Source organism: Salmo trutta, chromosome 15 (genome assembly GCF_901001165.1).
Source record: "Salmo trutta chromosome 15, fSalTru1.1, whole genome shotgun sequence".
Lineage (NCBI taxonomy): Eukaryota > Metazoa > Chordata > Actinopteri > Salmoniformes > Salmonidae > Salmo > Salmo trutta.
This window is the reverse complement of record NC_042971.1, coordinates 33,484,738-33,508,775: the sequence shown is the minus strand read 5'-3', so window position 1 is coordinate 33,508,775 and position 24,038 is coordinate 33,484,738. Positions and strand designations below refer to the sequence as shown.

Below are 24,038 nucleotides of genomic sequence, written 5' to 3'. Positions count from 1 at the left end.
CAGGAAACTCCCCAGACCTTAATCCCATTGAGAACTTGTGGTCAATCCTCAAGAGGCAGGTGGACAAACAAAAATGAACAAATTCTGACAAACTCCAAGCATTGATTATGCAAGAATTGGCTGCCATGAGTCAGGATGTGGCCCAGAAGTTAGTTGACAGCATGCCAGGGCGAATTGCAGAGGTCTTGAAAAAGAAGGGTCAGCACTGCAAATATTGACTCTATGCATCAACTTCATGTAATTGTCAAAAGCCTTTGAGACTTATGAAATGCTTGTAATTATACTTCAGTATTCCATAGTAACATCTGACAAAAATATCTAAAGACACTGAAGCAGCAAACTTTGTGGAAATTAATATTTGTGTCTTTCTCAAAACTTTTGGCCACGACTGTAGACACAGTGAAGTAAACAGCCTATACATTGCAGTCTCAACTGGCCAAACCAAACTACAAATACGGGACAGACTAATATCCATCTCTGCATAAACATACCCCAATTTCTCAACGATGGTGTACAGTGACCAGCGCTACCTCACCACCACCAAAGACACAACAATTTCTTAAATTGATGACATCTCTGTTCTTGGGATGAGCAGGCCTATACAACTATGAAAGGGCTTGCTACATGTCATCTTTAACTGTTAGCCTTGAAGTCATGACAACAGAAGAATACCTTAATTCTCACCAATTCAGTACGGAAGTCCTACCATTCTACATTTTGCCTGATGTAGAATGTTGAGGACAAAAGAGGGGCCAGACATCTGGTTGAAATGGGGGCTTAACTTACTGATTTAGCCTTGTTTGTCCGGCTCCTCAAAGATCTGCTAGAAGCCATGATTGAAACAAACACAAGTGGTCTTGGAGTGTGGTTTGATATGGGTGTGTCCTTTCCACCACCAAGACACACCCATGTGTCAGACCCTCTAAAAAAAGGTTGTCTTGCCTTTCAGGTGTACCTCATTCCAGAGATCCCACGTTCCAGCCAAAAGAATGCTACACATTTGGCCTGATTTACAGTCTGTCGGTCTTCAGCCGGAATGTGAAAAGGCTGTTCCGTTGAGCGTTCTTTCGGCATACCAAATAAAACATTTTAGCACTGAAAGTTGATTGTTTTTGGTTGTGGTCATTTCACTATACTATGAGTCATTATAGATGAGCATTGCATTGTATTGATGAAGCTATTAGCCTCTTGACCTAGACTTCATGATAGAGGTCTCAGAACCTGTAAGCCAATGAGCAATCTGAGAAAGAAACAAAAAGATCCCCGTTTCAGAGGTGGAGAACTGATCCACTTTATTGATTGGTCTGAACTCTTGTAATATACTACTAAGAGACATTGTGCGATACAAACATTGCATTTCAACATCATGGGATACACGGGTTTTCAAGTCTCAAATTTTTAAACAGATAAAAAAAGTTACCACGATGTTTGACAGATTTGGTGCCTCCGAAATGGCAACCTATTCCATATATAGTGCACTGGATCTGGTCAAAAGAAGTGCACTATATAGGGAATAAGGTGCAATTTTGGACAAAGACACAGCTGAAAAGTTGCACTTAGTCTTTTCCGGCTTCATTTCGATGTATTTTTTAAGATTCAAGTTTCGTAACCTTTTTCTCATTGCCGTTGTAAACACTTGACATCCCATCAAAAATAGGATGAATAAAATTGATGTTGAAAAGATAGAAAATAAAAATCTGAACATCAGCTTTAGGACAATTCAAAAGCAAAATGAAACGGAAAAAAACAAGGAAATATCAGGTTTAGAGCAGATTGGGATTATTTAAGCGAAGCAAAAGCTGAGAGAACCAAAAAACATGGTATGCTTTCACATATCTGAAAAAGGGTCTTGCAATGGAACATTACTGTCATTATCAATGTTGACCTAGTCTTTTGACAAAACAGTTGATATTTATCTTGGATATTAATAGAGAATAGATTAAGAGGCAATGGACTTGAATAGTCACCATGACTGCAAAAAAGCAACTCTTCCTTAACAACTTGACTGTACCATACACAAAAGTAAAACAATTGCATGTGTCACACTACAAAGCCATGTACCAGCTACAAAAGACAGGAACTCGGTCATAAACATCCAGGTTTCCATTAATTATGGGCAAAGTCAAAGCACATCTCAGTACAATCCTCTGCAGGAGCTTGAATAAGTTATACAACAGGTAGTATGCTTTTGTTGTCAAAGGTTACAAAGCAAAAAGTGCAACAATGGTGCAGACCATTCTTTATGTTTGGTTAGTTTTGTATTTTTTTTGTCTAAAAACATAAAAGACAAATCACACAGATCAGTTTACTGTCAGGACAGTATAAAAAAAAAGATAGGGACTACGGAAACAAAACAAATAAACAAAAAACACCAACATATTTCTCTGAGAAAATTTTAAAGCTGCCTTCTTTTTCTCCAGCCACAAGGCATGGGTGAATCTTGGGCGAAGGTTCCTGACGTACTTTAGTTACCATGACAACGTGGGTTGCAGAGTACTATAAGTAGAACATTCTGCACTGGTTGGAAACCCTAAAGAGACAGCTACGGGTCAGACTGTGTGCCATACAGTACACCCACCTTGGTGGTGGTCAGCTTAATCCAAACACAATTGGCTCATTGACAGAGTTCAGATCAACATGGGGGCCCAGAAGTAAAGTAGTCACGAGGAGAAAGAACAACATCAAGCTTATTAGTCTTCTTTCACCTTTCTGCTTGCTCAGTGTTCTCAACTTCTTCCAAAGATATTGGTTTTGTTTTTCTCAATGGTGCGGTGACTGACAAAAGCTTTCTTTAAGTTCTAGATCAGCAGAAATATTGTTACATCCATGCATCATCTTTCTCCACAGTGTTGCAAAGACAGGCATCAAATTACAAACACACAATTAAAATGTTAACGTGTGTGTTTGTTTCATTCACTTATGTCAACAATGTTCAGGCTTTGGTGGTGCTTGGTGGTCAGGTGGATAGGGGGCCTCTGTCTCTCAGCTTCACTGTGATGGGGGGTAAGAGATGGACAGGGAGGGACAGACTGATATTCAAGATTAAACCCCGCTCCTCCCCCATTCATTCAAAAACAAAGTGGATCCATTTAAAAGCAACATTAAAATAAGAATAATCAAGTGAAGAAAAAAAACGGCAGAAAGTTACACTATTTACATACAATGATTTCTTATAGACAAAATCATCTTACCAAAAATCAAACAATTTCCCCCCAAAGAAATGTGTATTTTGTGTTGTTTTTTCATATTTATACATTACAAGTTCTTTATCTTTCATCATATCCTCCACCCAGGCTTCCTCTGTCCTGACAGGCTGTCTGCCAAAGCTTCTGAACATAAAGGGAGTCAGTCTATCCTGAAGATTAAAGCCTGTCAGAAGTCACTCGCTGCCTTTCTTACTGCTGGCAGTCAGAGGGCGCTGTTGCACCAAAAAGGACACCCCCACACCCTCTGTTCTCCCCACACTCATTCAGCACCAGTGAGTGAGGCTTGTTTTGGGGGGAGGGGGTGGGCAGGCAGGCCTGTACTGAGAGGCCTGCCCTTCCTCTGGGGTGGGATGAGGGGCAGGTAGGGCTCTAGTGGCAGGGCTCAGTCATCACTGTCTGACAAGGTCTCATACTGCTCCGACAGTAGGGGCTCCCGCTCCCACACACGCTGCTGCTGGGACCCCAGAGGGCCTCCTGGTGGGGGCTGCTGGGCCTGCATGGAGGGGGAGGCCATGGAGGTGGGGGGCGTGCTGCTCAGCATGCGCATGGTCAGGGGGTTATAGGGGAACTGCATAGAGCCTGGAGAGAGATGTGAGACAGGATAGTCTTTAGAGGGATTTTTCTTATTTAGAAAATCCTGATTTCTGAATTCCTGAGTGGCTGTTAATAATGTGATATTGTGTACACAGACAAATAGACAGTTTAAATGGGTCTTGGGTCTTACCTGTGGACGAGGGCCGGTCCTCCCAGGCCCAGCCCGGGGCCTGCTGGTGGTAGTCTCCCTCTGAGTGGACGGAGGAGACTGATGAGGGCCGCTCCCCTCCTGCTGCCTGGGCTGCTGCGTATGCCTGACCTGGGTTGGGCGACTTGGACTTCCGGCTGTTGGCTTTGCTCTGCAGTTTCTGCTTGCCTGTTGTGTTAGCAATAAGTTTTATTTGCACAGGTACAGTGAAATGCTTAACTTGCAAGTCCTACTCAACAGTGCAGTATTCAATATCAAAATAGTATAACTAAAAGAGGAAGCTATTTACAGGCTCAGTGCCAGTACCACATTTACAATGTGTAGGGATACTGGCGTATTTGAGGTAGATATGTACATGTAGGCAGAGATTAGAAGAAAGTGACTGGTAGCAGGATAAATAATAATAATAGTACAATAACAGTATGGCACCAGCATAGATGGTGGGTGTGTGTAAGTTTGTGGGTGTTAGTGTGAGTTGGGACTATTCTGGAGAGCTTGTTCCAAATCTCAAAATGTCAAAGTATAGGGTGTCCACCCACTGCCCAGAGTGGGTGAAAACGTGCTTTCGTGATAAATTCACCTCCTTATGCTATAAAATACATTTTTACCAAGACAGATATGATTATTCATGTTCTGAATTGTTCAGTGGTGTCTTTCTCGAACATATTATGAACAGTAACCTAACACATCCGACTATAGGCACCGAGCTCTGTTGATAAAGCAGTGCCGCTTCTTGTAGCGACTTTTGAGGATTTTACGTTGCGATGGTCTTCTGCAAAAGTTGTTACCCCAGGTCACAAAAAGCTAAATGAACATAACGAGCTAAATTATATGTCAAATGATTTGAAAATAAAAAGCTTACGGTATGCTCTGTGCTCTGTTGACATTTCAGAGATACGCTTGTTTTTCTGAGAGATCTTTAAGAAATACGATTTTTGTATTAATGAAAAGCGTATACTAAAATATTTAAATTGTATATGTATATATATATGTCATGTCTCAATCGATCTTAACTATTGTTTTATGTCCTCTGGATTTGAGAAGAAAGACAGTGAGCCTGTCAGTTTGCCTTAATTCTCACACAGCATCCAGGCTAGCTGACGCAAATACTATTTTCCAGATTTTTTACAACTTTTTTCCTCTGGCCTCCATTGATTTAAGCCCTATTGGGACAGGATACATCCCCCAGGTAATGAATGGTATTATGTGCACGAGCACAAATCACCACATCTGTAATTTTAGTCCCGTCCAAATCTGCCATGTCAGTCATTTTCACTTGGCAGGAAGGTTATTATCCCAGCCCTAAAAAACTATTTTTTTTCGGCAAACTCCAAGGTCCTCTGATAATGCATATCCCGTGCTAATCGTCATCCCTGTGTTTTCAGGGATATTACTGAGTTTAACAGGTGCTGCACCCAGTTCGGGTTAGAACATGGGAACAAATTGATGCTTAAAACAAAGTGCTATGCACGTAGCATACAGATGAATTATCTGTTTTGTCATATATCAACTTTCCTAGTGTCTTACTTGTCTTTTAAAAGATGAAGTGGACACAATTGTACCAATGAATTAATAAATTGAAAAATACGTCAGGTAATTAAATATCTGCATAGGTTACAGTTCATGGTTCTTATTGATATGCATTATTATTCAGACTTTCTCTGAACTGAAAGCCATTAGGCTAATATTAGGCTATTCCAAGACATTTGAAATATCTTCAAGCCTAGGAGAGCCTCCAGGCTTCCGTCATAATGGTCAATTGTGAATGAGGAAAAAATTATAATTACAGGGGCAGTTTGGTAAAAACGAATCCCGTCTGAATCGTCCACTGTTAAAACGGACACGTTGGGGTAATAATTACATAACTGCCGTTCTATAGTAATACTAGTCACGTGCGAATAGTGCTTTAGTCACCCTAATATTGGCCATCCTACAAAGGGTAAGAAAAACTCAACCTTTGAACAGATTATGATAGAGACCAATGGTTTTCTGAGTATCTACACAATTAACATAATTTTACCCATTGGTCAAAATATTTTTGATTGGACACCCTACAAAGTACTCTATTCCAATGGATCTTTAGAGACAGACAGGGTTAAAAAGGAGTGTGTGTGTGTGTGTGTGTGTGTATGTAAATACGTAAATGTTTACTCCTGTATAGTGGTTTCAGTCTGCTGCGTGTGGTTGTTTGCCACTGACCCATGCTCGGTGAGGGGTTGGCCTCCTGGCGGGCCTCGTTGCTGGGGGTGTTACAGCTGGGCTGAGGCCCTCCCTGGTGCTCCTCTGGCCTTTCTTCCAGGTTGCCCATCAGGGCCTTCCGGATGATGTCCTCCAGGCCAAGGTTACTGGCCGGATCGCTGAAGGAGTGGTTCCTGGGGTTCACGCTGCCTGGCGGGCCAAACACACACACAGGACGAGGGGGAAGACATGGAACAGCCACCACGGTTGTGTTCATTAGGGTATTCAAACAGAAACATTTAAAAAAATGTGTTTCAATTTATTTCATAACATTTTTGGTTGGTTTAAATGATTCTAGTATGTTTGAATATGAGTATATGGTGATAGAATATGATCCTATGCTGTTAGAAATGTTTATACTCACTTGAGCTGGTCACAGCGGGCAAGTTGAAGATCTCTGTGCCTGGTTGTGCATTTCCTGAAAGGAGAAACAATGCAAAGTTCAGTTAGCAAACAAAATGTCTGACTGCAAACTAAAATGACGCTAAAAGACAGAGTTAATCGTTAGTCGTTTTACAGTATGTCTTCCTATTACAATGTTACCCGTTGTTAAATGAGAAATGAGTGCAATGCACAGAAAATAACCTTTAAATTGATAAAATACTGTGCGAATTCTGTTCCATCAAATGTTATATTTTTTCTATCTTGGAATGCTTTCTTAAATGATGTTAGTACAAGGAAGATAAGAAGAGAGGCAACTTACCTACATCAGAATCCCCGACACCAGAGGAGTTTAACTTACGAAATATCTCCTGCTTCTTGGATTTCACCATAGGGGAGGTGTTCTCCAGCTTGGTGAAGAAGGAGGGCAGGTAGCTGACACTGCCAGGGGAGCGAGAGTCGCCCCTGTAACCAGAGAAAGGCCACCATGGGGTTAAGAGTCAGGCAGCAGAGGGATGATTAGGCTAGCGTGCCACTGGCACCTCCCCCCAGTTTCCACTCTGTTAGCATGCCAAACAGGTCACAGCTGCCCACAAGGCACATTCTGTCCATGGGCACTGAAGGTATCCAGTATCCACACGCACAAATGCACGTAGACATACAAAATAAATCGCTGTCATGCTTTTTGGTTTGTCAGCTTAATGGCCGAAACATACATATGTCTAGTGAGATCATTGGAAGTTCCATTATGTCTGGGGTGTCATTCCATGGAGGGCCTAGTGTCTGCCGGTTTTTCTTTTTTCTTTTCAATTAAGCCCTAGACAACCAGGTGAGGGGAGTTCCTTACTAATTAGTGGCCTTAATTCATCAATCAAGTACAAGAAAGGAGTGAAAACCCACAGACACTCGGCCCTCTGTAGAATGAGTTTGACAAGTGTGCGTTAGGTGAACATAAAGAAATGCGAGAGCGCCCACTACTTAAGAAGATATGCCAGTCCTACACACCTCATCTCAGGCTGGTCAGCCTCTCGTCTCTGGGGTTGTTGCTGCTGCTGCTGCTCTCTGGCCTCCTGTTGTTTATCCTGGTAGCTCTGGGGAGGGGAGATGGGCTCATAAGTCTCCACGGCCCCCCTGCCACCCCGATCAGGGGATTTACCAGGTCTGGGGAAGGGACAGAGGAAGAGAGGGAAAAGTGAGAATTTGATGGAATGGACAGAGGTGCACCACCAGGGTTATGTTCATTAGGGAGAAAATGTTTTGCATGGGAGGTACAACCTGAACTTATTGCAAACCGTTTAGCTACGGTTTACCCTACTAAACAGGCTGGCTTGGTCAAGAGGTTGTGTTGGGCTACTGGTGGATGTTGTTACTGTACCTGGCTCTGGGCTTGTCAGGGGCGTTCTCAGGAGACACTCTGCTGGGCGTGGGTCTCTGGTGGTGTGATGGGGCCTGGGTCTGGTTCTCTGGGCTGTAGCGGCTGTGGCCCTTGGCACGGCCCCCGGGGCCCGAGCTAGATACTGGCAGCTGGGCGCTCTGGAATGTGGTGGTGGCAGAGGAGGAGATGGTGGTGGAGGACTGAGGAGGATCCTGGTTCCTGGCAAAGTCCTGGGTGATAATATGCTATAAAAGGAGAAAAAGGAGAGGACAGACTGATCAGGGAGATGTTATTACTTGGAGGCACACCTCCATTTTCAGTTTCTACCCTTAAATGTTTGTATCCAAAGTTGTCTAGTAGAGGCTGTTGTCAGAGTTGTTGAGATCATCATTTGCAGTTCAGTCGATGGATCACTCAAGATATCATCACTCAACAAAAAGTGGTATAGGAGGCATACTGTACATTAATTGTTGGTAAAGTCATTTGTATTGGTTACACAGTACATGGATTGTTGGCCTTAGGAACCCAGTTAAAAAGGGCTGACTACAGGCTTCAGGCTGACTACATAGCAGTTGCCTGACAGAACTCATGCCTGGATAGGTGTTTAATATCAACTAACCACAAAATATGATATAGCAATCTGATGCCCGACTGCGCAGGCAATGACATGGCATGCAACCGTGGAAAGCTACCAGTGTGTCTTACCGAGATGTGGTCAGCCAGGGTCATGACCCGGTGGGTCTTGGGGACCTGCTGGGACTGGGAGTACCCTCCGTCAGCCTGGGAGGAGGGGGGCTGCTGGGACTCCGCTGACTGGCGGTAGCGGATCATGTCAAAGGAACGCATGCCAGCTGCTGAGTGAGGATAACACACAGTTACCAGACTGATTGGGGAGGGTAGAGAAATGGGGGAGAGAAGTGATATATGGGAATGGAGGAGAGGGTGATATATCGGGGAGGGTGGAAGCCTTCCACCCTCCCTGTATGTCAACAGGCAGCTGATACACATTTGCCTCCAGCGGAAATAGCTTGTGGAGCGGTATGGTGACCAGATGGGAGCTTGTGGGGAATGGAATGGTGTCGTCTGCTCTATCTGTCGTACTTAGCTGACAAGGTTATTGGGCTGAGGAGTCATTCGGGACATGTCGCTCTGGATAAGAGCGTCTGCTAAATGATCGTAAATGTAAATGTTGGGTAACTTAAACATTGCATAAGGAAACCAATACTTGAGAAAGAGAGCTTGAGACCTTCAAGTCCCCATATGACATCTATAGTAGAGGTCAGCCGATTATGATTTTTTCAACGCCGATACCAATTATTGGAGGACCAAAAAAGCCGATACCGATTAATCGGACGGTTTTTATATACATATTTGTAACAATGAAAATTACAACAATATTGAATGAACACTTATTTTAACTTAATACATTAATAAAATCTATTTAGTCTCAAATAAATAATGAAACATGTTTAATTCGGTTTAAATAATGCAAAAACAAAGTGTTGGAGAAGAAAGTAAAAGTGCAATATGTGCCATGTAAAAAAGCTAACGTTTAAGTCCTTGCTCAGAACATGAGAACATATGAAAGCTGGTGGTTCCTTTTAACACGAGTCTTCAATATTCCCAGGTAAGAAGTTTTAGGTTGTAGTTATTATAGGACTATTTCTCTCTATACCATTTGTATTTCATATACCTTTGACTATTGTATGTTCTAATAGGTACTTTAGTATTGCCAGCCTAATCTCGGGAGTTGATAGGCTTGAAGTCATAAACAGCGCAATGCTTGAAGCACAGTGAAGAGCTGCTGGCAAATGCACGAAAGTGCTGTTTGAATGAATGCTTACGAGCCTGCTGCTGCCTACCACCGCTCAGTCAGACTGCTCTATTAAATCATAGACTTAATTATAATAACACAGAAATACGAGCCTTAGGTCATTAATATGGTCAAATCCGGAAACTATAATTTAGAAAACAAAATGTTTATTCTTTCAGTGAAATACAGAACCGTTCCATATTTTATCGAACGGGTGGCATCCATAAGTATAAATATTGCTGTTACATTGCACAACCTTCAACGTTATGTCATAATTATGTAAAATTCAGGAAAATTAATTACGGTCTTTGTTAGGAAGAAATGTTCTTCACACAGTTCGCAACAAGCCAGGCGGCCCAAATTGCTGCATATACCCTGACTCTGCTTGCACAGAACGCAATAAAAGTGACAGAATTTCCCTAGTTAAAAGAAATTAGCAGGCAATATTAACTAAATATGCAGGTTTAAAAATATATACTTGTGTATTGATTTTAAGAAAGGCATTGATGTTTATGGTTAGGTACACATTGGTGCAACGACAGTGCTTTTTTCACGAATGCTCTTGTTAAATCACCCGTTTGGCGAAGTAGGCTGAGATTCAATGACAAATTAACAGGCACCGCATCGATTATATGCAACGCAGGACAAGCTAGATAAACTAGTAATATCATCAACCATGTGTAGTTAACTAGTGATTATGTTAAGATTGATTGTTTTTTATAAGATAAGTTTAATGCTAGCTAGCACCTTACCTTGGCTCCTTGCTGCACTCGCATAACAGGTAGTCAGCCTGCCACGCAGTCTCCTCGTGGAGCGCAATGTAATCGGCCATAATCGGTGTCCAAAAATGCCGATTGTTATGAAAACTTAAATCGGCCATAATTAATCGGCCATTCCGATTAATCGGTCGACCTCTAATCTATAGAGCTTTATCAGTCAGTAAGGGCTAGTTTCCCAGACACATTAAGTCTGACTAAAATGCACTTTCCATGGAGATGCGCCATTGACTAAGCCTTTTAGTAATTTCCTCATCATCTTAAATAAGCATGCCCCTTTCAAAAAATGTAGAACTAAGAACAGATAAACCTTGGTTCACTCCAGACCTGACTGCCCTCGACCAGCACAAAACCATCCTGTGGCGGACTGCACTAGCATCGAATAGTCCCGGCGATATGCAACTTTTCAGGGAAGTCAGGAACCAATACACGCAGTCAGTCAGGAAAGCAAAGGCTAGCTTTTTCAAAACAGAAATTTGCATCCTGTAGCTCTAACTCCAAAAAGTTTTGGGACACTAAAGTCCATGGAGAATAAGAGCATCTCCTCCCAGCTGCCCACTGCACTGAGGCTAGGAAACACTGTCACCACTGATAAATCCACGATAATCGAGAATTTCAATAAGTATTTCTCTACAGATGGCCATGCTTTCCTCCTGGCTACCCAAACCCCGGCCAACAGCTCCGCACCCCCCGCAGCTACTTGCCCAAACCTCCCCAGCTTCTCATTCACCCAAATCCAGATAGCAGATGTTCTGAAAGAGCTGCAAAACCTGGACCCGTACAAATCAGCTGGGCTAGACAATCTGGACCCTCTCTTTCTAAAATTATCCGCTGCCATTGTTGCAACCCCCATTACCAGTCTGTTCAACCTCTTTCGTATCATCCGAGATCCCTAAAGATTGGAAAGCTGCCGCGGTCATCACCCTCTTCAAAGGAGGTGACACTCTATACTCAAACTGTTACAGACCTATATCCATCCTGTCCTGCCTTTCTAAAGTCTTCGAAAGCCAAGTTAAACAGATCACTGACCATTTCGAATCCCACCGTACCTTCTCCACTGTGCAATCCGGTTTCCGAGCTGGTCACGGGTGCACCTCAGCCACGCTCAAGGTACTAAATGATATCATAACCCCCATCAATAAAAAAACAGTACTGTGCAGCCGTCTTCATCGACCTGGCCAAGGCTTTCGACTCTGTCAATCACCGTATTCTTATCGGCAGACTCAACAGCCTTGGATTCTCAAATGACTGCCTCGCCTGGTTCACCAACTACTTCTCAGATAGAGTTCAGTGTGTCAAATCAGAGGACCTGTTGTCCGGACCTCTGGCAGTCTTTATGGGGTTACCACAGGGTTCAATTCTCGGGCCGACAATTTTCTCTGTTTTTATCAACTATGTCGCTCTTGCTGCGGGTGATTCCCTGATCCACCTCTATGCAGACGACACCATTCTGTATACATCTGGCCCTTCTTTGGACACTGTTAACAAACCTCCAAACGAGCTTCAATGCCATACAAAACTCCTTCCTCCAACTGCTCTTAAACGCTAGTAAAACTAAATGCATGCTTTTCAACCGATCGCTGCCCGCACCCGCCCGCTCGACTAGCATCACTACTCTGGACGGTTCTGACTTAGAATATGTGGACAACTACAAACACCTAGGTGTCTGGCTAGACTGTAAACTCTCCTTCCAGACTCATATTAAACATCTCCAATCCAAAACTAAATCTAAAATCGGCTTACGATTTTGCAACAAAGCCACCTTCACTCATGCTGCCAAACATACCCTAGTAATACTGACTATCCTACCGATCCTCAACTTCGGTTATGTCATTTACAAAATAGCCTCCAACACTCTACTCAGCAAACTGGATGCAGTCTATCACAGTGCCATCAGTTTTGTCACCAAAGCCCCATATACCACCCACCACTGCGACCTGTATGCTCTCGTTGGCTGGTCCTCACTACATATTCGTCGCCAAATCCACTGGCTCCAGGTCATCTATAAGTCTTTGCTAGGTAAAGCCCCGCCTTATCTCAGCTCACTGGTCACCATAACAACACCCACCCGTAGCACGCGCTCCAGCAGGTATATCTCACTGGTCATCCCCAAAGCCAACACCTCTTTGGCCACCTTTCCTTCCAGTTCTCTGCTGCCAACGACTGGAACGAATTACAAAAATCGCTGAAGTTGGAGACATATCTCCCTCACTAACTTTAAGCGTCAGCTATCTGAGCAGCTTACCAATCGCTGCAGCTGTACACACAGCCCATCTGTAAATAGCCCATCCAATCTTCCTACCTCATCCCAATATTGTTTTTATTTACTTTTTTACTCTTTTGCACACCAGTATTTCTACTTGCACATCATCATCTGCACATCTATCATTCCAGTGTTAATTTGCTAAATTGTAATTACTTCGCTACTATGGCCTATTTATTGCCTTACCTCCTCACGCCATTTGCACACACTGTATATAGACTTTTCTATTGTGTTATTGACTGTAAGTTTGTTTATTCTATGTGTAACTCTGTTGTTGTTGTTTGTGTCGTACTGCTTTGCTTTATCTTGGCCAGGTCGCAGTTGTAAATGAGAAGATGTTCTCAACTGGCCTACCTGGTTAAATAAAGGTGAAATAAAAAATTAATAAAAAAATAGTCCAGGTGCAGGTTTAATATTTGCCAAGTAGCTCAACGCCTCCGTAGGTTGAGCGCGGACTAGAGTTTTTTAAATGAATCTCCCAAAAATGTACATTCGTAAACCCTAACTGTATACCCATGTTTGTCCTCAAATAAGACAGGTTTTTGTTCTACGTTTGCTACGGTGTACCCAACTAAACAGGCTGGCTTGGTCAAGAGCTGTATCTGTACCTGGCTCTGGGCTTGTCAGGGTCGTTCCCTGGAGACATACCACTGACTGTTTCCTCGTTGCTGTTGCACTAAGACGGCAACTCAGCGTGAATGTACATGTGCTAATTGAACCTCAACAAGGTAACAGTCGGTGGTTGTATTTGATTAACGTTTTATTAAAAAGTATGGATTTCAGCAAACAAAGAAAGGCACGCAACAGGGGACAAACATAGTTATACAGAGTAAAGGGTTTAAGAATTTACATTGTTGAAATATCGACGCATAGCGACTCGAAGGAGTTGGAGGTTAATTTAAAAAAAATAAAAAAACTCTAGTCTGCGCTCAACTCCGCAAGCTTAATCTGTGTCAGGGAAACCAGAACTGAGAAGACATCCTATTATTGAATGGCTCACAATATAACGCTTTCTTCTTACCTTGTGTTGCTGCCTGTGCGGCCCTGTCCCTGTCAGCCCTCTCCCTGTCATCCTGCTGCTGTTTCTCCTGCTGGGCCTGGGCTGGAGAGTTGGCTGGGCTGATCACCTCGATGGCTCCTCCACTGGGGACCTCATACCGACTGGATGTCACTGCAGGGGAGGGACACACACACCTTGAAAACAACCCTCTCACTGACATATGATAATTTTCTCTTTTTCTGTTATTTGCTATGTTATTAAGTCTTACATGTTAGAAATGCTGGGAATTGAAACGGAAACCAAATCTATATCCAGGTGCCCACCCACCCACCCAGTAGTATTACAGGACTGGCTCAAATCCTATTTGTCTCTGTATATAGTATCCATGTCCTACACTGATCCCTGCTCTATTTTATTCTATGTGGAAGACTCACAGCTGCTGGAGGAATCGGAGCTCTGGGAGCCTCTCTCCCGTGAGTCCTTGTCCGAGGCGATCTGACGCTTGATGATGACGTCGATGAAGTTGGCGGCCGTGATGGTGGTCTTTCCTCTGGTCCTCAGCTCCTCCTCGATGCGTGACTTGGTGGGGGGACCCTTGTCCTTGCCCCCCTGGGGACCACCAGACCCCTCAGCGTATCCTGGGTGGGGTTTCCCCCCTGGCAGAGACATGTAGGGAGACTGCATGGAGCGCCTGTCTGCCTCCTGCTGCTGCTGCTCGTGCTGCCGCCTGGCCGCAGAGGATGATGATGAAGACATGTCGTCGTCTCGATCGTGCTTGGAGGAGTCCTTGCCCTTGTTGACGTCCATCTGAGGGGCGGAGGCGGCAGCGTCCACCAGGGCAGCCAGGGCGTCGGCTGCAGTGCTGTAACGGGCTCCTGCCTGGGCTGCTGCTGCTGACGGCCTGGAGGTGGCAGAGAGAGGTTGAGGGTTAATATTATGTATATATAAACTAAAAAAAGAAACTTCCTCTCACTGTCAACTGCGTTTATTTTCAGCAAACTTAACATGTGTAAATATTTGTATGAACATAACAAGATTCAACAACTGAGACATAAACTGAAGAAGTTCCACAAACGTGACTAACAGAAATTGAATAAATGTGTCCATGAACAAAGGGGGAGGTAAGAGTCAGTATCTGGGGGGTAACAGTCAGTATCAAAAGTAACAGTCAGTATCTGGTGAGGCCACCAGCTGCAATAAGTACTGCAGTGCATCTCCTCCTCATGGACTGCACCAGATTTGCTGTGAGATGTTACCCCACTCTTCCACCAAGGCACCTGCAAGTTCCCGGATGTTTCTGGGGGGGGCCCTAGCAATCACCCTCCCATTCCAACAGGTCCAAGACCAGCTGAATGAGATTGAGATCCGGGCTCTTCGCTGGCCATGGCAGAACACGGACATTCCTGTCTTGCAGGAAATCACACACAGAACGAGCAGTATGGCTGGTGGCATTGTCATGTCAGGATGAGCCTGCAGGAAGGGCACCACATGAGGGAGGAGGATGTCTTCTCTGTAACGCACAGCGTTGAGATTGCCTGCAATTACAACAAGCTCAGTCCGATGATGCTGTGACACACCACCCCAGACCATGACGGACCCTCCACCTCCAAATTGATCCAGCTCCAGAATACAGGCCTCGGAGTAACGCTCATTCCTTCGACTATAAATGCCAATCCGACCATCACCCCTGGTGAGACAAATCCGCAACTAATCAGTGAAGAGCACTTCTTGTCAGTCCTGTCTGGTCCAGCGACGGTGTGTTTGTGCCCATTGGCGACGTTGTTGCTGGTGATGTCTGGTGAGAACCTGCCTTACAACAGGCCTACAAGCCCTCAGTCCAGCCTCTCTCAGCCTATTGCGGACAGTCTGAGCACTGATGGAGGGATTGTGCGTTCCTGGTGTAACTCGTGAAGTTGTTGTTGCCATCCTGTACCTGTCCCACAGGTGTGATGTTCGGATGTACCAATCCTGTGCAGGTGTTGTTACACGTGGTCTGCCACTGCGAGGACGATCAGCTGTCCATCCTGTCTCCCTGTAGCGCTGTCTTAGGCGTCTCACAGTACAGACATTGCAATTTGTTGCCCTGGCCACATCTGCAGTTCTCATGCCTCCTTGTAGCATGCCTAAAGCACATTCACGCAGATGGGCAGGGACCCTGGGCATCTTTCTTTTGGTGTTTTTCAGAGTCAGTAGAAAGGCCTCTTTAGTGTCCTAAGTTTTCAGAACTGTGACCTTAACTGCCTACCGTCTGTAAGCTGTTAGTGTCTTTCGACCTTTCCACAGGTGCATGTTCATTAATTGTTTATGGTTCATTGAAAAAGCATGGGAAACAGTGTTTAAACCCTTTACAGTGAAGATCTGTGAAGTTATTTAGATTTTTACAAGGGTAAAGAGTAGAAGGGCTGTTATGTTATGTGAGCTTGTACAGAATAGCATTCTGAAACATATAGTGCAGGCTAGTACGCTCCTGACATGTGGTGCAGTTCGCAACTGAAAGGGTGCACATATAAGAATGGATTAACAGTACACGTACAGGTTTTTTTCTGTAACGAAAAGGGGCATGGGGCATTTTTTTACATTCTATACTTTCCATGGCTAATGCTGTGTTCTATTGCTTAAACATAATAATAAAATCAATACTGCTAAATTCATTGTTTTTGGAATTTAAAAATCTCCCTATCTTGCTTTTATTTTGGTGATTGTTAGTTCTCAAAGATTAAATTATTTTTAAAAATTATATGAGCCCATTATTTTTTTCTACATCCAGTACTTTATATCTGGTTTGAAAGCGTTTTTCCATCACACACACACACACACACTCTCTCTCTCTCCGAGTGTACGTGGGGTGAGGGCTTACAAGGCCAGAGCGGAGTAGGCTTAGACTCACATGAGAGGGGTGATGACGCCCTTGCTGTTGGTTCCTTGGAAGATGCTGGGTCGCTGCTGCTGGGCTTCCTGTGACCTCATAGATGGGGAGGGGCTACGCAGGTAACCACGGCTTCCTGGTCTATCTGGCTGCCCTGGACCTGGTGGACAAACAAGAGCTGACTTCCATAACAGAAAAGAGCAATTCAAAGTTGGAAGCTTGTAATGGCTTTTTCAACACTGTCCCAAAAAACAGGTTACATTAAAAATCCCTTAACTCTGTGGACAAATTTGTTCAGCCAGGTTCAATCAAAACATACTATGAACTAGTTCGCACTGTATTGTTGATGACACTGTACAGCACTATACAATATAAAATGGCATTGAGGTTCACCTCCACGCATGTAGTCATTGGCAACCGCTGCAGCCACCACTCGCTCACGCTCTCGTTGTCTGTACTCCTCTCTTTCCCTCTCCCTGTTCTCCCTTTCTCGTTCCTTTTCCCTCTCTTTCTCTCGATGCTCCCGATCGCGCTCCCTTTCTCTTTCGCGCTCCCTCTCTCGTTCTCGCTCCTGACAGGCCGCTGCTGTAGCTGCGAGGTGGGCTTGGTGGCCTGTGGACACAAAGAAACAGACAACACACACACACACACACAGTAGGTTTACACACCGTCTCTACTTAGGGCACAGTCGCTGAGGGTAGAAGGGTAGTTGGGCCGCCTTAAGCACACAGTGCTGTTGTGAATGCCTGATGACACAGAGAGGAGTGTCCTTCCCGGATGTTGATCAGGATAGACAGCAGAGATGTTCTGGGTACCATCTCAAATGGAGCTTTCTACTCATTTTGGCACATTTTTTTGTGTAAATTTCCAAATTAATGAGGCAAACTGAACATCTGATTTTGGGTAGAGAAGTTACTGCCGTAGATGTTTATTTAGATCTGGTCCATTGGTGTGTTCAGGTGTATTCAGATTCTCAGAGCTCAGGGGAGTGCAGCAGGGCAGAGAGCTTCAGGGGGTTGAGGGTAGGAGGGGGGTATAAAGGAACAAGAGGGGGGTAAGAGAACAGGAGGGTCAGGTTGGTGTTGGGGCAGGGGGGTCCTCACCTGGAGATATGGAGGCTGGGTTGAAAGGCCTAGGAGGGAAAGGGGGTTGAGCTCCGGGGATGTAGGTGATGCGGTCCATAGTGGGAGTACCTGTTCCCCCAGGGTGAGGCAACAGGATAGTTGGAGGCATCTGGGCTAGATCAATAATCCCTTTTACAGACAGAAGCAAAGGGCCAACGGTGAGCAACACGAACCAAATCCATAGGATCAATTTGAAGTATGAATGAACACTGTGTACAGTAGCCTTGGTTTTACCAGTCACCTTTCTCTGAACAGTGCTCAAAAATATGTTTTTGTAATAGGGCTGCTTATCTTTTTTAAAGGTGTGTGGAGTGGTCACCTTGTAAGAGGCCATCACTGAGCAAATGAAAGTCTGAATTGAATGTTTGTCAATACCCAATTTATAAAACGGAGTATTAGCTGCAGGCCCAAAATATACGTCAACAAATCAGCAATAATAAACTAAAAGAAGTCTAAATCAATATGAGGCAATTTGTCAGGGTCATTTGCTTCTGGGCGTCTGGAAAAGGTAGCCACTAATTCACAAGAACAAAGACTGCGTTCTACCCATCACCCCACATCTGTCCCTCCTCTCCCTACATCCCTCAGGTGACAGACAGACAGACAGACAGACAGACAGACAGACAGACAGACAGACAGACAGACAGACAGACAGACAGACAGACAGACAGACAGACAGACAGACTGCAGTACCTCGCGCTCCGGGAGGATAAGAGATGGCAATCTGTTGCTGTTCCCGTGGCGACAGGACCCTGGCAACATCGGGCCGTGGTATAACCTGCATCTGCTGTGAGGTGATATAATCATTGAGGATGGTCTGCCTTGTGTTCTCCATGGTGTACAGCTGGTAGGTGTTGTGGTAGCCCGTCGGGGACGGCTGCCTCGGGAACATGTATGCAGCTGCATGGGGAGGAGGGGAAAGGAGAGGTGCAGATAGAGACCAAAAATATGAACAGCAGGTGAACAGATGGTGATTACTCTACTGACGTCAATGGACTCATCCTGAGACTGGACAGGACACTCAGTGCCTATGAATGAAAAATGACAAAGCTACCCCAGTTCACCCAGTCTATCATTCCAGGATTCAGGTCTATTATTGTGTTGTTCATAGAGGTTGGCTCAGGTTCATATAATATCATTTTTTCCCCTGAATACTTTGAGCATTTGACTGAGCCTGCATGGAGTGCCAAATGGGCAGGGTTTGCACTTTTGGGACTACTCCATCAGTTCCATTGCGCCAGGTTCACCCAAAAAAAGACTATTTGAATCCATGCTTGGTGGGTCAGGGTAACAGGGTGTGTTGTGTGTCCTACCAGGGTCCAGGACGGCCCGGTGGAAGAGGGTAGGGTCTAGGTGTGGAGGCAGGTGGAAGCGAGGCTCTCCAGGGGCCATGGGGCGGTGGTGGGGGTCAAAGGGGCTGTGGGAGGCCATAGGGTGGTTGGGGTCACCCCCTGACACAGGGGACTTGGCTGGAACACTCTCTCTCTGATTGGGGGTCATGGCACTCTTCCTATCGTGGGACGTAGGCTTCCCAGAGCCTGGACAGGGGAGAGAAATGACAATTACACAAATGGTTTTCATCAAAACAAAAATCAATAAAGTAAACATAAGGATTAAACAAAAATGTGTTCAACACTTTCAATGTTTGCAAATTGTACTGATAAGATCTAAAGCCACACATCATTGCTTGTGAAGTAATTGCTGTACAATGAAATGGCCTCGTGCAAATACATCTGACAGAAGATCTATGAACTGAAAGTGAAGACTTCGAGAGGGAAGGTCAGACAAGACGTACCCTCCTGTCCTCGGCCCAGCATGGGCGAGCCTCTGGACATGGAGCTGGTGCTGTAGTTGACCGGGGTCCTGCGGGCATCTGCGTCTTGGTACATGCCCGGGCTGAGCTGGGACTTTCCTTGCTCCTGGTGGGTGGAGCGCAGCACGGAGGTGGCCGAGTTGACCACAGAGGTGTGGCGCGCCCGCTGCTGCTGCTCCGCCGCCACCTTGCTCTCCTCGTACTTGGCCCGCTCCATGGCCTCCAGCTGGGGCATGGTGGGGCCGTGGGGCAGCCTACTGGGACTGGTGATCAGGGACTTGACGTTGTGCTTGATGGCCGACTGGCTCAGAGGATGGCCCTGGTAGAGGGAGAGGAGGGATTGGATTGTCTGTTGGTGACAACGAACAGATAGCACTCACGCAATCACTGGCACACACACACACACACACACGCACGCACACACAAACACGCTCTTTCCCTCACACACACAGCTGCAGAACACAAACACACTTACCTGGGATATGGAGCCCTCCATGGCGGCTCGGCTGTTGGCAGCCATGTCGGGGGTCTTGCGGGGGTCCTGTCCAGGTTGCTCTTGACGGGGAATCTCATGGATGGAGCGACCCATCTCCTTAATGGTGTTCACCCCCTCGTAGGGTTTACCCTTACCTATCCCCCCCTCAAATGAGCGGATGGGTGGGCTCTCCCTCTTTATCTGCTTGCCGTACTTCATGCTCTCCTCATAGGCCTCTGCAGAGGTTCTGGGTGTACCTGGAGTGGGAAGAGAAAAATACAAATACATTTTAAAGCTTGGCTTAATGTGCGTTTCATAAAAAGTAAAAATCATATTTGCTGAGTTTAACTTGCGGTTTTCAATTGAATTATTTACATAGGAGCTGCGATGATGTCACCTGATAACTTAATTACCTTGCATGATGGATCCAGTGATCATGGGCCTCTCCTTAGACTCCCCATGGGGACTTTCTCTGGGCAGGGCTCGGATTATCAACCCTGACACACACAGAAAGTCAGTCACTATCACCTAGTGGCCTGAATATATGCACAGAGATTAGGGTAGAAGACAAAACTCACTGTTACGCATGCACGCAAGCACACACCCGCGCCTTACCCTCGAAGGGGGCTCCTTCTCTCCCGGGGTGGCCTCTGGCGGCCTCCATCATATCGTGGGAGCGTTTGAGCTCATGGCCTGACCTGGGGCTACACGTGGCCTCTCTTGGGTTCTTAATGGCTACGGAGACAGGAACACAATATATGCGTTCATTTAGGCTGATTTAGATATACAGACCTAATTCTTGCTACCAATAAATGCTGATGAATGCCTGACTTCAGATGAACACGGGTACCTAACTCCCTGGGTAAACCAATGCCCAGGATAAGTAATAGGATCATACACAACGCAATGCAGCACATTTCCAGAAACTACTATACTGTAGTATAAATCTGAAGTCCCATAACTAACACCCTACACTAAAACATATCAGATTTACAAGAAGATCAAGTCGTGTAGTGACCACTAACACAGCTTCGTATTACCGTCGTAGGATAGGATGTGTCCACTCTTGCCCTCATAGATGACGTGTCCCTTGGTCAGCTGTTCCCGGGCCTTCTCTGGGCTGTTCAGGTCCTCCGTGGTCAGCTTGGTGATGGTGCCCTTCAGCAGGTCAGCCGCAATGCTGGACCCAGACAGGGCTGGCGTGCCCTGGTCACACAGAAGAGAGGTAGAGAGAGAAAAGTAAAGATGGACAGAGAGAAATGGGTCCAATTAAGGTCAGAAACCAGGAACAACTCAACTTTTCCATAATAATGTTTATTTGAACTTACATAGCACTTTCATTTCAAGTAAAATCTGCTCCAAAAATATTAGACTAATTCCCAGCATACATCATCATAAGAAAAACAGTGCCATTAGATGTCCATAGACAGCGTGGTGCTTGGATACACATAACGGTTTAGCAATATTATTGTAACTGTAATACCTGTGTGATTGATCCTCTGGCTGGGTTGCCTCTGCTGATACCCCCATCCATTGGGCCTCCTAGAAGGAAGACAACAGACAGAGGTTGGTATGTGTGGATATAGATGAGGGCTGTACAGTTGTTGGCATTATATTCCTGGTCAGAATCATTGAAGCCTAATTCCAATTTTCCCTCATTCTCCCGGAAGTCTGCACTCGTTGACTCCATCTCAAGGATTTAAAGTAATTGGTGTAAGATGGTACACTCTGGCTGCACTAATACATTGCTTTTAAATCTTTGTGGGGAGAATAGTAGAGCAATGGGCTGCAGTCTGAAAGAGGGAGACAGAGGTTTCCACACCACACCCCAATGTCAGCCCAGAGGTCAGTTGTGGGAGAAGGTGTGAGGAGGACTGCTGGTGAGAGGAGGAGCATTTTGAACTGGGGCTCGTGAGGTCTCTCACCATCTCCCTTCCTCACCACCGTGCCACATTCTGTCAGGTCTGTGCAAACAGAGGGCAGGAGGGAGGGAAGGAGGGTGGAGGCCAGACTCCTCCACTTCACTCTTCTCGCTCGCCTGCGATAAAGCTATTTTCTATCAATCTTGCAAACCTGGGTTCAAATAGTATTTCAAGTCTTTAGTCCCAGAAATGCAAACCCCACCCATCTGACACTCTAGGCAGGCAAACGTTGAGTATTTGAAAGATTTCAAATATGATTTGAACACAGGTGTGGTTTCTGGGATTCTCTGTCGGTATCAGCAATGTTCTGGTGAGAGTGTGAAAGGAGAAACACTTGGGAGGCAAGGACAGACAGGATGACAGACAGACACCTTTGTGAGATGGACAAATAGACACACACCTCTTACTACCCCCTCATACTGCATCTGGGAGAGGAGGCCCTCCGACTGGCCACGCGGAGAACACTCCTCCTGCTTAATGTAGGACACTGGAGGGAGGGAACGAACAGGGAAGGCAAGTGAAGTGGGACATTGGGACTATGACATCAGGTCTGAATGTGCTCAAACATTGACAATATGCTTGTCTCTCTCTCATGCCAATCTAATAGCAGAGAGAGGGCATTAGATGATGATAGACATGCATACCACTTAGTTTGAATAAATGTATTGAAAGTAGTATGCTAGTTTGGACAACGGAACGTGGGTCGGGGGTGCATGTGTCATCCAGACTGGCTTGTCTTACCAGGTTTGGTGGGGTCCTGCTGCCTGGGCAGGCCCAGGGATATGGAGCCCACTGAGCTCTTTGCAACCTCTGGGCCACCGTAGACAGAATGGGATGACAGGTACGTACCAGGAGTTCCCTGAAATAGCAGGAACAGACAGGTCAGAATCAGGTCAGGGTTGCAAAATTCCAGTTGGAGGATTCCCTCCCTGCTTGTTCTCTCCTGATTCTGGGAGTCCATCAACAGGATTTCTGAAAACCTTAAAACTTTCTCGGGAATTATACAGCAGAGAAATACAGGGAAAGTGCAATGTACACAAATAAAGGTGGATCCAACAGATGTGAACCAAAGTTTGCTCTTTGGCATATTGGCTAGTAAACGTTACTAAATACAGAAGACGGTCTGCTACAAAGGCAAATAGCCTTATAGGTTTCTTATTAAATAATTATCACACAACAAATACTGTTAGAGTATGACTGATTGAGAAAGAGAGAACATAAAAAAATGTATTATTTCACCAAATAGAACATACAAAACACTTCAGCCACACCTGCTCTGGGTGCCCACCTGTGTGGGCCTAACCAGGGGGCTGGCTGGATCTGAACCCTCACCTGAGGGATACGGGTCTTACCTGGGAGATGGAGCCGCCCTGGATAAAGGAAGGCTTGTCTGTGGGTTTGGAGGTTGGAATGAGTGGAGGAGGAGATGGAATGTTGGCAGGTCGGCTGTGTCTGGAGAAAGTCACGCGGACTCCATCAGGCAGGCTCTGGACCACCTGGTTGGGAGCTGGCTGGAGCACTAGGAGAAAAACAATACAAGTTCAAAAGTGACACCATCGATCATATGATTATTTAGCATGAGCCTTGTCTAGGATACGGTGAAGAAGGGAAGAGAAAACACAAAAAAAGTGTGTCAGGAAAAGAAAATCCAGAGGCACTGAAAAGTTAAAGCATTTAACATTTTTGCAACCCCCCCAAAAAATCTATTTATACCTATTATGGACATTCTCAAAGAAAAATGATTGTACCATTTCCTGCAGTTTCCACAGATCAGTCACTGTACAGTACTGCAACTAAATTCAGGCTAAATTGTTTCTCATTCTCAGGCCAGTGCATCATTCACTACTCTTACCAACAGCCTATCTGAGTGCATGGTGATAACATTGAGGCAGATTTCCCAACTGAAGTAAAACAGTGAAGTAAACAGTGAAGTAAACACAGTACAGTGAGTCTGGTAGCTAGAGTTAAAAGGCTGAAGCCGACCTAAACCTGATGTAACCCCCTGCCTCCTGTCTGTCTGTAACATCTGTGGGAACAGCCTCAA

At 45.2% G+C, this 24,038-nt stretch overlaps 1 protein-coding gene across 1 annotated transcript in view; it reads right to left on the bottom strand.

Moving 5' to 3' along the window:
• Window positions 1–1,266: 1,266 nt before the first annotated feature.
• ncor1 (nuclear receptor corepressor 1) overlaps window positions 1,267–24,038 on the bottom strand; it is a 117,644-nt gene continuing 94,872 nt past the window's right edge. Inside the window, exons 25-47 of the mRNA XM_029691136.1 lie at window positions 22,736–22,853; window positions 22,395–22,481; window positions 21,556–21,614; window positions 21,113–21,278; window positions 20,688–20,807; window positions 20,486–20,569; window positions 20,073–20,329; window positions 19,580–19,916; window positions 19,098–19,322; window positions 18,478–18,684; window positions 17,764–17,913; window positions 17,054–17,272; window positions 16,682–16,820; window positions 14,229–14,695; window positions 13,816–13,965; window positions 8,648–8,796; window positions 7,943–8,187; window positions 7,573–7,728; window positions 6,890–7,032; window positions 6,551–6,604; window positions 6,148–6,336; window positions 3,931–4,116; window positions 1,267–3,785 (exon numbers count right to left, since the gene is read on the bottom strand). Coding sequence (XP_029546996.1) covers window positions 3,589–3,785; window positions 3,931–4,116; window positions 6,148–6,336; window positions 6,551–6,604; window positions 6,890–7,032; window positions 7,573–7,728; window positions 7,943–8,187; window positions 8,648–8,796; window positions 13,816–13,965; window positions 14,229–14,695; window positions 16,682–16,820; window positions 17,054–17,272; window positions 17,764–17,913; window positions 18,478–18,684; window positions 19,098–19,322; window positions 19,580–19,916; window positions 20,073–20,329; window positions 20,486–20,569; window positions 20,688–20,807; window positions 21,113–21,278; window positions 21,556–21,614; window positions 22,395–22,481; window positions 22,736–22,853 — 4,104 coding nt within the window. The 3' untranslated portion in view covers window positions 1,267–3,588. The remainder of the gene's footprint in view (window positions 3,786–3,930; window positions 4,117–6,147; window positions 6,337–6,550; window positions 6,605–6,889; window positions 7,033–7,572; window positions 7,729–7,942; window positions 8,188–8,647; window positions 8,797–13,815; window positions 13,966–14,228; window positions 14,696–16,681; window positions 16,821–17,053; window positions 17,273–17,763; window positions 17,914–18,477; window positions 18,685–19,097; window positions 19,323–19,579; window positions 19,917–20,072; window positions 20,330–20,485; window positions 20,570–20,687; window positions 20,808–21,112; window positions 21,279–21,555; window positions 21,615–22,394; window positions 22,482–22,735; window positions 22,854–24,038) is intronic.